We start from the raw sequence: 13,149 nt of genomic DNA, 5'->3' as shown, positions 1-13,149 counted from the left end.
TTTGCTGTTTTTCAGATCGCCATGAGGTTATCTCCAAAGAAATATTGGAACTGGACCCATGGGAAAACCAGTGGAATGTTGTAGCCATCAACGTCCTCATGCATGACAGCTATGATGTCTGCCTGGTAGCCAGGATGAATCCCCGAGACCTCATCCCCCCGCCTTCAGATTTGGTGGAAGAAGGCAATGAGCACTGAGGTGACTTTGCTGGAGGACCTCCTGCTGTGTCTGCAAACAAGGCCTTCAGAACGGAGAGGGCCCACAGCATCTCTGTCATGCCAGTCGTGTGCACTGCATGCGTAGTGGCCTGTGTGTGAAGAAGCAGTGTGTGCTGGGCACTGGGCGGGGAGCATGGGGAGTCTCTCTTCAGGGACTTCCCAGTCTGATAGGGTAAATAAGACACTACAAAGAAGAGGTGATGACAGCCACAGGAGGGGCACAGGGCCACAGGAGAGCAGCAGATGGAGGGTCTCACTCTGCTGGGGACCCATGAACAGCACTGCCAAGGAGCAGACCTTTTATTGGGCCCCCAAAAGGATGAGGAGGAAGTGGTCCCATGGGTGCAGTCAATGATGAGTTCATGGAAACAGCCAAGCAAGGGCCCAGAGACAGAAAGCTCGTGCCTGTCTGCAGCATCCTGGCTGGGCCAGATTGCCTGGGGCACAGGGTTTGTGGTCAAGGCTGGAAAAGTAGGTTGTAGCTAGATGACCAACGCCTGAAAGAATGAGGAGTTGGACCTGGTCTGTAAGCCAGGGAATTGTCTCAAAATAGTGAATTAAGGGAGACTTCTCTCTGTGCTCTGTTCCAGCTTCAGTCTTATAAACACTGGCCATTCTCCTTCAGAATCCCCTTCTACTGAAGCAACGCCAGCCAGCAGCAGGGATAGCTGTGCTACTAGCCCCTAACAACCAAGGCACTCAAGCCAGACCACAGTGGCCAGAGAATCCTGCCCTGGGCTGACTCTGTCCGGGACAGGGATGTGGGGTTCTGCAGCCTGGTCCACTCCGGGGCTGGCAGGCAGTGTCCTGGAGTGGGCTTACCCAGGCTGCCTTTGCCCACCTCTCGGACACATACGACCTTCTGCAGGGTAGTCCTGGCTGAACAGGACTCGCCCAAGCCACCCAAGCCAGGGACAGAGAAGGCTCTGGCTGAGGACAGGGGAAGCAGCATCTCCTCCAGCTGCTGCCAACCCCGTGGCCCGGCCTTTGCAATAAAGATGGAGCCACCCACTTCAGCCCACAATTGAGCGTAATCAGAAGACAGTCACTCCCAAAATATATGTTAGAAATAACATTTAAATGACACATGGGAAGTCCGTCTATCTTACTTCCCGTCTCTAATTCTGGAAGCACAGTGGATTCAATGAGTGCATCTTCATAGCTGTTCTTCAGCAACTTCTCCAAAGAGTTTCACATTGCACAAGGCTCTTTTGGAAGCAGGAGTGGTCAGTAAATTCAGAGGCAGACAAACCCTAAGTAGAGACAGCTTTCTTTGGTGCTGAGCTGTGTGATTGTGATGACCGCTAGCCTGTGCCCCCAGGTTCCAGCTGCCCACTAGGCAGGACAGGCAGGTCTTGCCAAAACTGGAGCCTGTTGGAAACCTATTTCTGCCACCAAGGACAGGGACCAGGAGACCCAGCATAGGTTGGCCCCAAGTAGGCTCGACTCTGGGAGGGTGGGGGTCCTGCCTTTCTCTTCGCACTTGTGCCCCAAGTGCACTCACAGTACCTGGCATGTGGGTGACCTTTTGGGTGGCCGGCATGGGGCAGTGTTTCTCAGCCAGAGGGCCTGGGCCCCGAGCATGTCCAGGAATCTGAGTTAAAGTGAGCTTACTCTTTCCCCAGTGGATGGTCATGATCTATGCATTCTTTTTCTTGCTACAGAGATGTTCCTCCTAGCTGCTGTGTTGGCTGTCGGTGGCCAGGGTTGAGGACGGCCTCCACAGGGCCTCCACTTCCCTGCATTCCTCTTCGCATAGTCACTCCGCCTACTCTACCTGCTTGAACAGTCCAGAAAGCTGCCGCGTCTCCCAGGCTCAAGGAGGCCTTGTTGGCATGTCATGGCACATCTCCTAGATGTTTTGGGTTCAAGGTCTGGGTTCCAGCCTGAGCTCTGCTACTTAGCTAACCATGTGAATTGGGCAAGATGACCTTTCTAAAGCCTTGTTTCCCTCATATGCAGAGTGGGAAGGAAAATATTCATACATACTTTATAGGGTTGGTGTGAGGATTAAGTGCTGAGCAAAGTGCCTGTGAAATACTGAAATAATAAGCATGTTTTAGCTGCCATTATTATCATCACTGTCATTATCATTGCAGTCAGCACTTCCCAAAGCAAGGTGCCCAAAACAGACTCAGTGCTTTAGTGCAGTGGGGCAGATGTGCATATGGCTTGAGATGGTTTTTGTTTTTTTTTTTTTTTGAGACGGAGTCTCTCTCTGTCGCCAAGCTGGAGTGCAGTGGCATGATCTCGGCCCACTGCAACCTCTGCCTCCTGGGTTCAAGTGATTCTCCTGCCTCAGCCTCCCAAGTAGCTGGGATTACAGGTGCCCACCACCACACCCAGCTAATTTTTGTATTTTTAGTAGAGACGGGGTTTCACCATGTTGGCCAGGATGGTCTCGATCTCTTGACCTCGTGATCTGCCCGCCTCGGCCTCCCAAAGTGCTGGGATTACAGGCATGAGCCCCTGCACCTGGCTGAGATGGCTCTTAATTTCCCATACCCTGTTGCTTGGCTCCTCCAGTTAGCGGCTGAGAGTTAAGCAAGGGTTTACTCGGATCTGAGGCCCCTGATGCCCTCGATGGACACATTCACGGTCCTGCGGCAGCTCAGCAGAGGCACCTGAGGGTCGCAGTAGGTGAGACCATCACCCGCCTGTGGGAGGCAAGATAAATGGGTAAACATCATTCCTGTCTAATGTGAGGTCTGGGCAGTGTCCCAGTGGAGCTTTCCAGAGAGTGCAGAGGGAGGACCGAGAAGGCGCATGACCTCTGCTGGAGCCAGGAGGGCAGTGACCAGGAGCTGGCTTAGCATTGAAGGGAGGCAGGCATCCAGGGCAGGATTTCTCAAACTTCTTCTGAGGAATCCCCGAGGTCGAAACCGGTGCTTCACAGATTTCAGATGTCTGATCTTGATTTTTCTTTGATTCCATACAACAGATTGCTTGCCTGGGCTAGTGCTTATTTTAAGTTCTTGGTGCTTCTTGTCTGCCTTCTATATTTGCAATTAAAAACAACATGACCCTCCCCACCTGCGGCCAGATATCGTTAGAAATTCAACTTTGAAATATATTCCAATCACTCCTGTTTTCACTTTAATAGAAGGCTGTTGCAGTACTGCACAAAGGGCTCTTACAAAACTTCTGCTATCTGCTAATTCTTATCTTTGTGACAGGATTGTTTGACACTGAGCAAGGAAACACAATAAGGAAGTAATTTGGATGCTAGGCTGGCAGAAGCCTGCAGCTGTCAACCACAGCCTGCCCCAGTGTGTTCAACATGGTGGCATTGTTCTCCCTGACTTCATAATGAGTAAATGCTTCACATTTGAACTTAAGGAATAAACTTTTACTAATAAAAGATCACTTTCATTTTGTTTTTCACATTGCAGTTCCAGGAAATGCTGAGGGTCCCTTGAGTTGGGGAGTGACGGCCAGGGGACAAGCAGCAGGCCCGGGGCAGGGCCGTGAGACCGCTGGGGCAGCAGGGGCATCCCCAGGGTGCTGCACAGGAGGGCAGCCAGGAAACTGGAGAGAGGCCGGGCGTGGTGGCTCATGCCTGTAATCCCAACACTTTGGGACACCGAGGCAGGTGGATCACCTGAGGTCAGAAGTTCGAGATCAGCCTGGCCAACATGATGAAATCCTGTCTCTACTAAAAATACAAAAATTAGCCGGGTGTGGTGGTACATGCCTGTAATCCCAGCTACTTGGAAGGCTGAGGCAGGAGAATCGCTTGAACCCAGGAGGCAGAGGTTGCAGTGAGCTGAGACCCCACCATTGCACTCCAGCCTGGGCAACAGGAATGAAAACTCCGTCAAAAAAAAAAAAGTTGATGCCTTTCACAAAAGACCTGAGGCCACACCGAGAGTTGGGTCTTTACACCCCAGCAACACAGTCTCAGGCAAGGAAGTCCTCTGAGAACATCATCCACAGCCCAGAGCCACTGAGCAGGGTGGAGCAGGCCTGGCAGCCCAGCAAGACGCGTGTTGGGGGCCTACTGGGGTGGAGCCTGGGCAAACCTGAGCAGTGGGATCAGAACAACAGTATGGGTTGGGTACAGCCCAGGATGGAGGATGTCTGTGTTTGCTGTCAGATTCAGAGAGCAGGGGCAGGCCAGGATTTTGGCCAGAAAAGAACGGCCAGTCAGCCAAACTCAAAGACCAGAAAATCTTGCACGGAGTACCCTATTGGCAAGGGGACCTGCCCCTCCATCAGTGTTCCTAAAACAGAACCACTACCCAGTGGCTTCGGCTGTTCACACTTGGCCCACCTGGGGTCACCAAGAGACAGGAGAGAAGGCCCTGGGGTGTAGAGTCACATCACCCACTTTGCCTACCTAGCAGACAGGTGGGTGTGTCCCTGCTCTTCCTCATTTACAGAGACAAGAACCCTGACCCAGCTTATATGCCCAGCACAACCCAGGCATAACAATAAACATAACAATCCCATTCCTTTACCAGGGGTTAGTTAGACATGGCCATGTGGCACAATCCCGGCTAAAGAGACATAAAGGGAAGTTTGCAGAGGGGCTAGGGGAAGGTTCTCTCACCTTTAAAAGTGATATTGAGGAAGAGATGGGCTATTTTCTGCTTAGCAAGTCAGCCTGCCCCCTGGAACTGCAGCCACCGCCCTGCAGTGGGTGGCTGGAGACTGCCACAGGTGATCCACAGAGGGGGATGGGCCCTGCAGAATCTGGGGCCTTGGAGATGTAATTGAGCCACTAAACCAACCAGGTAGGAGGCTTTTTGCCAGATGCTAATTGTTATAATAAATGTTTCTTATTGTTTAGGCCACCTTGAGTTACTTGTAGCCCAGGATTTCCTAAGTAGTACTCCAATCTTCCCCCACAACTCCACCTTCTCTTGGGATGGCATTTGTTACCCCTGCCAAAGAGGAGGACTTAGACAGTCCCTGGTCCCTGGGATGTCAGGTGACAAGGTTGTCATTCACTGCAGTAGGGTAGCTTCTGCTGGCTGTTGAAAGCTGATGGTTTACGAGCCTAAGTCACTTCTTAGCTATTTATCTGGTATTGCTTTTTCTCTCAGATCTTCAACATATTTGTTTGTTTACTACAAGTCCCACCCGACACTCATTTTTGTAAATGTCTTATTGGAACACAGCCATCCTCATTCATTTCTGCACCATCCGTGGCTGCTTTCTGTATTGTCTATGGCCCTTTGCAGAGAAAGCTTGCCAACTTCTGGTGTATTCCATCAAATTTTCTTTTGATAGAAGAAAAATACTGAGCTAAGGGAATATATGTACTATAAAGGAATATATATGCATATTCCTCTATGATATATTACACATGCATACACGCATATATATATATACACACACACACAAGACATGGTTCTAACTTATTCTTTCACTCAACAATATCTCTTAAAGACAGTGCTCCATATGGCAGCGTGTGGATCTGCCAGTTTCTAACACCTGCACAGTATTCCATCACAGGTGTAGCAGAATTTTGTTAACAAGTCACCCAGAGCTGGAAATTCCCATTGTTTCCCACAGATGTTGTTTTGGTGGGCTGCAGGGGTAGGGGCGTCTGACCATCCCCTCTTTTGCTAGGGGTTGGCAGTTGTTTAGAAGGTGGCCTTTACAGTGCACTTATGTTTTCTGTGGGCACTCAGGAGCAACAGAGACAGCGCTGGGAGGCTCCCGTTGTGCTGTGAGTGGCTTCAAGCCACTTGGAGGCACTTGGGCTTACTGAGAGATATGGCGGGTGGTAGCCAAGCGAGGAGGCAGGCCAGCCTCACGCGAAGCCTGGTCTCCACTGTAGAGAGGAGCCCAGGGAGGGAGTGGACAGCTGGCACGGAGAGGAGAACTGACGCAGGCTGGTGTCTCCTGGAAGCCACACTGGCCCTGCAGCACTGAGACTCTCAGGAGCCCATGATCCTCTACCAGCCATGAAGCAGCAGAGAAACTCATGGCCCAAAACCGCAACCGAAGCCTCCAGCTCCATGGCCAGATATGGGTGGAGGCAAAGGGAAGACCCACAGCGGGCCCGCAGCCTCCCCGCAGCCTCGCGTCTGCCCTCTTCCAGCCGCGGGTCTGCAGGGCGCCCGGCATCCTCAAGGTGAAGCATCTGAGGGCTGAGCCATGATGAGGCCTTGGAATGGCAGGGAGCAAAGTGTCCCTGAGGCTGGGAATCAGCAGCCCCAGCTCCAGGGGCAGGCCTCTCTTTCCCCCTTCAGCTCTGCAGAGCATGTACTGGTGTTGATCAGGACTCCCGGAACAAGGCAGGAGGCCACCCCACCATGGAGGATGGTCTGGAGGAGGTCAGTCATGGCGATGACCTCAAGGCATTGGTCACACACTCAGCATTTTCTGAGCCCTTTTTGGCACCAGCACCGCACTGGGCAGGGAGGTGAAAGATGAGATACGAGGCCCTGCTCTGAGCCAGCTCGCCTTCTGGAGGAGAGGAAATGTGCAGACACGGAGGTGACACTGCAGGCAGAATGCCACACGGTCCCCACTTGTGTTCGCTTCCTGCCTCCACCAGAACACCTGATCGCAAATTTAGTGGCTTAAAACAAATTTATGTTCTTGCAGTTCTGTAGTTCAGAAGCCCAAAATGGATCTCAGTGAGTCAAAATCAAGGTGTCCGCAGGGCTGCGTTCCCACTGGAAGCTCTAAAAAGAATCCACTTCATTGCCTTTTTCAACCACTGGAATCTGCCACCATTTCGTGGCTTGTGGCCTGTCCTCCACCTTCCAGGCCGGCAGCTGAGCCACCCAGCTTTGCTTTTTCATCACACCTTCTTCTCTGACCCCTTTTCCACTTTTCAGGACCCTGGAGTTACACTGGGCCCGTCTGGACAGCCCAGGATGCTCTCTCTGACCAGCAGCCCCAGCCCCCTTCCTGTGTGATGCCACCCACTTGGGAAGTTCTGGGTTCTGTGGACCTTTTAGGGGAACCATTATTTTGCCTACCACAACCCCCAAATCCCCACAAAGTACAATCATCACAGATGTGCATGTGTGGCGTTTATAGGAGTTCACATACACACCGAGGTTAGGAACCCCAGCGAGGAGGGAAAGAGGAGCACATACACAGATGCCTGGTCCTTAGAGCACGCTGCCCTGGGACCTCCATGACCAGCAAGGGCACGCTGAGAGGTTCTGGGAGATCCTCTGCTCTGTGGAGGAGCTGGAGGAAGCACGCAGGCCTGGGGCTGGCGGCAGCCCTCTTCCAGCCGCAGGTGAAGCTCACACCATGGAAGGAAAACAGCAAAGCAAGAAGAACTCAGGCCACTGACCACATCACTGTGCCCCTGAATGAAGCCAGGCCGGAAGCCAGCTGTACCTCTGGCACTCCCAGGTTTCAAGCCAACACATCACACTCCCTTGTGGATAGGTTTTTTGTTTCTTACATCCCAAAATATCTTGAGGATGGTGCAAAAAGTGGGATGTTATAGGCAGGATGTGGGGAGCAGGGTGGAGGGTGCCCAAGGCCATACTCCAGGCTGAGAAGCCGGCGTTCAGGCTCTGCGGCTGTGCTGTCATGGGCTGAGCTGTGTCAATTGCACTTGGGATGAGGCCCACTGCAGATGGAAGCTTAACATTCAAAAGGGCCTGCTGAGAAAGACTCCTGATGTTGGAGCGCAAGGCTGCTTCATGGGGCCTGTTTCACGGGACCTCCAATAAGGCCCTATGGGGCAGAAACAAGCTACTTTGAAAGTGGTCCATTAGAAAACAGGAAGGAAAAAAAATATGCTTATTAGGAGATGCCCTTCCTGGGAAACTGGGTAAACGCTACCCAGGATCTCTCTGGTATTATTTTGTATAACTGCATATGAATCTACAACTATCTCAATTTTTTAAAAAATTAATTTTTGGAAGGGGTGTGAGAAATGCCCCTTCTACCTATAGACTATAGTAAAAACAGATCCTTGGCCCCTTCGGGGTTCTGGCAGGAACATGTTAACTAAGATCATGTAGCCTGAGCCCTTGGGTTCCTAACCGGGCTTCACTCCTTCCTTATGTGACCTTGGGGAACTTAGACACCCTCCTGCTCACTTTTCCCACCTACAAAAAGGGAATAATGATGTTACTACCTAATAGGGTTATTATGATAATTAATGAGATAATACATGTTACACTCTTAAAACAGTGCTTAGCATAGTAAGTGCCCCAAAATGTTAGGTCACGATAGTGGCTGTCCTAATTCCACTCCAAGCTAAGGTCTGGAAAAGTAGAAACAAAAATGGGGGAGCTCGACAGGAGATAATATTGCAGCCCCAGATAAGTCTGACCCTCCGAGAAGATATTTCCTCCCTAAAACAAATGAAAATGAATTATGAAAAAGAATAGAGAAAAATAACTACTAGAAATGTTTTAACATGAGAGCCAAAATGAAAGTTTCAATGGAAGGGTAGGAAAATAAAGTGCAAGAAAATGGCCCAGAAAGTGGAGCTAAAAGACCGGAGAGAGAGAAAAGAAAGACCTAGAGAATCAACCCAGGAGACCAACAGCCAGCACTTGGGAGTCCAAAAAGAGGACAGAGACCAAAAGAAAGGAAAAGACCCAGGAAAAGGCAGGCTTTCCCCAGGACTCACCTCTCACAACAAGTGTGCAGTAGCCCACAGGAGGCTCCTCATGGGAAGTTTCAGAACTTCCAGATGAAGTGAAAGCCCTAATAGTGTTGGGTGGGTGGAGTAGGTAACGTTTAAAGGGATGAGAACTGGGCCAGGGTGCAGTGACTCATGCCTGTAATCCCAGCACTTTGGGAGGCCAAGGTGGGAGGATAGCTTGAGGCCAAGAGTTTGAGACAAGCCTGGGCAATATAGTGAGACCCCATCTCAACCAAAAAATTAAAAATTAACCAGCTGTGGTGTCACATGCCTGCAATCCCAGCTACTCAGGAGGCTGAGGTAGGAGGATCACTTAAGCCCAGGACTTTGAGGCTATAGTGTACTATGATCATGCCATCGCACTCCAGCCTGAACAATAGAGCTAGACTTTGTCAAAATAAATTTAATTTAATTAATAAATTAAATTAAGTGATGAGAACTGGAGTGGCATCAGGTGCTCAAAAGCTAACACTCCCAGCACTTTGGAAGGCAGAGGTGGGAGAATCGGTTGAGCCCAGGAGTTCGAGACCAGCCTGGGCAAGATGACAAAACCCCATCTCTAAAAATAAAAACAAAATTAGCAAGGCACAGTGGCACATGTGCCTGTATCCCCAGCTACCTGGGAGGCTAAGATAAGAGTATCCCCTGAGCCCAGGAGTTTGAGGCTGCAGTGAGCTGTGATCACACCACTGCACTCCAGCACCTGGGTGAAAAAGCAAGACTCTGACTCTACATAAAAAAAAAAAAAAAAAAAAAGCTAACACATGCTGGAGATTAAAGGAGCAAAACCTTCAAAATTCTGTGGGAAATTCGTTTTCAAACTATATTCTTATTCCCAGTCTTACCATTCAACAAGCAAGAGAGCAGAGCAAAGACATTTTTAGACATGCAAAAACTAGAAAACATTTTGTTCCAGTTGTCTATTGTTGTGTAACAAACTACACCCAAACTTAGCAACAACCCTTTTATCACATCCTATGATTTTATGGGCCAGGAACTCTGACATGGCTCATCCTGGTGATTTATCTGTTCTATATGGCATTGATGGAGGTCCTCGGTGGTTTTCAGGCCTAGCATCCCTCACAGGCCTGGTAAGTGGGGAGGATAGCTATAAGGCTGGACCCAGCTGGGACACTATGACTTCTCCAATATGGCAGGTTCAACTGGAACTCCATGGTTCTCCTGCATGGCTGGCTCAACTGGGACCCCATGGCCTCTCTAACATGGCAGGGTCAACTGGGACTCCATGGCCTCTTCAACAATGCAGGCTCAGCTGGGACGCCATGGCCTCTCCATTATGGTGGTTTAACTGGGACCCCATGGCCTCTCCAACATTACAAGCTCAGCTGGAACTCCAAGGCCTCTCCACCATGGTGAGCTCAACTGGAACCCCCTGGCTTTCCAACATGGTGAGCTTAACTGCCACCCCATGGCTCTTTAACCTGCTGAGCTCAACTGGGTCCCTGTGGCCCTCCAATATGGCAGATACACAGGTCCAAGAGTAAGTGTTCCAGCAAGAAAGGCAGAAGCAGCATGGCCTTGCATGACCCACCCTCAGAAGTCTCTTAATATTACTTCCACTGTACTTTATTAGTTGAAGCAGTCACAAGTTTCAGACTCAAGGGGAAGGACACAGACCCACCTCTCAATGACAGAAGAGGCAACAAATGTGCAGCCACATTTCAAAACTGCCACATATACCATCCATGCGTTCTTAAGAGGCTCCTTGAGGATGTGCTCAAGCAGAATAAGGTAGTAAACCAAGGAAAAGGAAGACATGGACCAGGAAACAGTGGATCCTACTAGGACAGTCTCAGGAAGTCCCAGGCTGACCAACTCACTGTGGGCCAGAGAGCACCCACTCCGGTTGGGAGAAAGAGAAAGAACTCCACGAAGGAGTTCAATACAAAAGCAAAAACAAAAACAATTAGAGGCTAGATGGGTTATTGATGAAATGATAGAACATGGGAAAGGAATTAAGTATGTAAATAGAGACAATTCTGCAGTCAAAACATGAGGCAAATTATGACTATAATAAAAAAAATGGGGTAGGGTCAGGCACGGTGGCTCACACCTGTAATCCCAGCAGTTTGGGAAGCCAACGTGGGCAGATCGCTTGAGCTCAGGAATTTGAGACCAGCCTGGGCAACGTGGGGAAACCAGGTCTCTACAGAAAATACCAAAATTAGCTGGGCATGGTGGTGCGCACCCATAGTGTCAGCCACTTGGGAGGCTAAGGTGGGAGAATCACTTGAGCCCAGGAAGTCAAGGCTGCAGTGAGCCGTGATTGCACCACTGCAATCCAGCCTGGGTGACACAGTGAGAGCCTGTCTAAAAAAAAAAAAAAGTGGGGGGTAAACAAATGGAAACAATCACAGTGCACCACTTGGGTCTGAAATGAAAATTTACATAGCCATAATATCTAGGCACCATATAACTCTTTAAAAAATTAACTCTTTGGGGAGGGTGGAGGAGGAATGGGGTGTAAAGAAAGAAATCGTCAGTCAACCAACCTATAATACCCAAGATCAACAAACCAAAAAATAGCAACATAAACCTATTGTTTAGAAACATGGGTTAACCACCAAACAACAACAGCAACAAAACCCAGCTAAAATTTTCACTTGGCTGCCTCTGAGGAAAGGGCCTGGACAGAGGCAGGGGCAGGGGCTACTTGTGTAATTATCAGCTTTTTGGAATTTTTCCATGCATGTACTAGTTTGTAAAATGCTAAGTGTTTGACGTTTAAAATGTGTTAAAATAAAGGGGTGTCTAAAGGGTCTCATTGGTTACTTAGCATAATAGATACTCTGGGCCAGACAGGACCTTAAAGATGCTCTCCTGGGAGGTCACCAGCCTCACCAGCATTGGGGGACTGGACAGGGACTTCAGCGTGAGACCACTGGAGATAACAAGGAGCCCATCCCTGCAATGCTGACGCCCACTGAGCCCAGCAGTCTGTCCTGATCAACCCCTGATGTTTGTTCAGATGGCCCCACATGGCTAGGAACACCAAAGGTCGAAGAAAAAGGAGTGTGATCAATTAGCCATGAAGTGACCTATTAATCAGATGCTTGCTGCCTGTGGGACAGATAACTGGATCAGGCTGGGCCATCATTCACTCTGAAAGCGGGAGTCTGGTCCCTAACCCTGGGCCGCTTCTCTCCTGGCTTTGCTGCCTGCATAACCAGGCCAGTTCACTGTCACTTTTGGTCAGGGAGTGGGTATGAGTTACTCCCATCTGCCCTGGGGCCCCAGGGTTGGCTGTTCCCAGAAAGCCTGATTTACTCTGCTGAGATGTGAAGCCTCCATTCCCTTGTATTTAAAGCTGCAACTGACCTGGCCCTCAGAAGCCATTTTCCTCCATAGCTTCAAATGTCACTGCCAGTTCATTTGACAATATTTGTTGCCTCTTCTCAGCACGGGGCTGGCGCAGGAATCCCAGGAGGGCTCAGGATTGCCCCTAAGCTGGGGAAGAGGGCATGGCCTTGATCATTTAGGCCCTGCTATCTGCCCCAAGATAGAGGGGCTGAAAGGGCAGGTGCTGAAATGACAGAGCCTGGACTGAGGGTGGGAGACAGGCCCTCTCAGACGCCATGGGTGCAGTAAGAATTGGCAAAACCTCTGGGGGACAATTTGACAACAGCATACGTTTTAGACACCCATACCCTTTGCCCAGCAGCTGTTTCTGTAAAAGCATCCTACAGACAGACTCCCACAGACACACAAAGGCATCACCAAAACATGCCAGCAAAGTCTGGAAACAAGCTCAGTGCCCATCCACAAATGATGCTGTAGCTGTGCCATGCATACCCTGCAGGAACTAAAACAGACGAGGCTGATGGATAGAGCTGTGGGACTCACTCCAGGATAAGCTGTTAAGTCTGGTAAACAGGATGAGGAGGTGTCTGTACCGGAAACTACCATTTGTGTAAAAAGGTAGAAGATATATATGCAAATGAGCTTTTATATGCACAGAACCTTCTAGAATAACACACAAGAAACAAGACGCTGAGAGATACAGACAGGGGTAGGAAGATAGGAAGGTGGTTTACTTCTCAGTGTACATCCACTTGAACTGCTTGGCCTTTTAACATGCACATAAAATTTAAAAAAAAATAAGTGTTGATGAGGATGTGGAGAAATTGGAACCCTTGTGCACTGCCAGTAGGAATGTAAAATGTAAAATGTTGCGGCCACTGTGGAAACTAATTTGGCGGTTCCTCAAAAACTTAAATTAGTATTACCATATGTTCCAGCAATTCCACTTTGGGTGTATTCCCAAAAGAACTGAAAGCAGAGACTCAGATTTGTACACCAGTATTCATAGCTGCACTATTTACAGCAGTC

At 49.6% G+C, this 13,149-nt stretch overlaps 1 protein-coding gene and 1 long non-coding RNA gene across 9 annotated transcripts in view; one reads left to right on the top strand and one right to left on the bottom strand.

Annotated features, from left to right (window-relative positions):
• Positions 1-3,766, top strand: part of KBTBD12 (kelch repeat and BTB domain containing 12) — a 72,214-nt gene extending 68,448 nt beyond the window's left edge. The window contains exons 5-6 of one of the 4 annotated variants that reach the window (XM_058437366.1): positions 16-198; positions 3,395-3,766. In XM_058437366.1, coding sequence (XP_058293349.1) covers positions 16-197 — 182 coding nt within the window. In that variant the 3' untranslated portion in view covers position 198; positions 3,395-3,766. Of the gene's footprint in view, positions 1-15; positions 1,792-1,882 lie in introns of those variants that run through there. The other 3 variants (XM_058437367.1, XM_058437368.1, XM_058437369.1) reach the window with 3 other exon arrangements.
• LOC131383224 (uncharacterized) overlaps positions 1-13,149 on the bottom strand; it is a 146,562-nt gene that overhangs the window by 109,844 nt on the left and 23,569 nt on the right. Inside the window, exon 5 of one of the 5 annotated variants that reach the window (XR_009213086.1) lies at positions 8,814-12,267. The exons of the other annotated variants lie outside the window; for them this stretch is intronic. This is a non-coding gene — a long non-coding RNA (uncharacterized LOC131383224). Of the gene's footprint in view, positions 1-8,813; positions 12,268-13,149 lie in introns of those variants that run through there. 5 annotated transcript variants of the gene reach the window in all.

Source organism: Hylobates moloch, unplaced genomic scaffold (genome assembly GCF_009828535.3).
Source record: "Hylobates moloch isolate HMO894 unplaced genomic scaffold, HMol_V3 SCAFFOLD_4, whole genome shotgun sequence".
NCBI lineage: Eukaryota > Metazoa > Chordata > Mammalia > Primates > Hylobatidae > Hylobates > Hylobates moloch.
The sequence above is the reverse complement of the archived record's forward strand: the minus strand, read 5'-3'. Positions and strand labels throughout refer to the sequence as shown.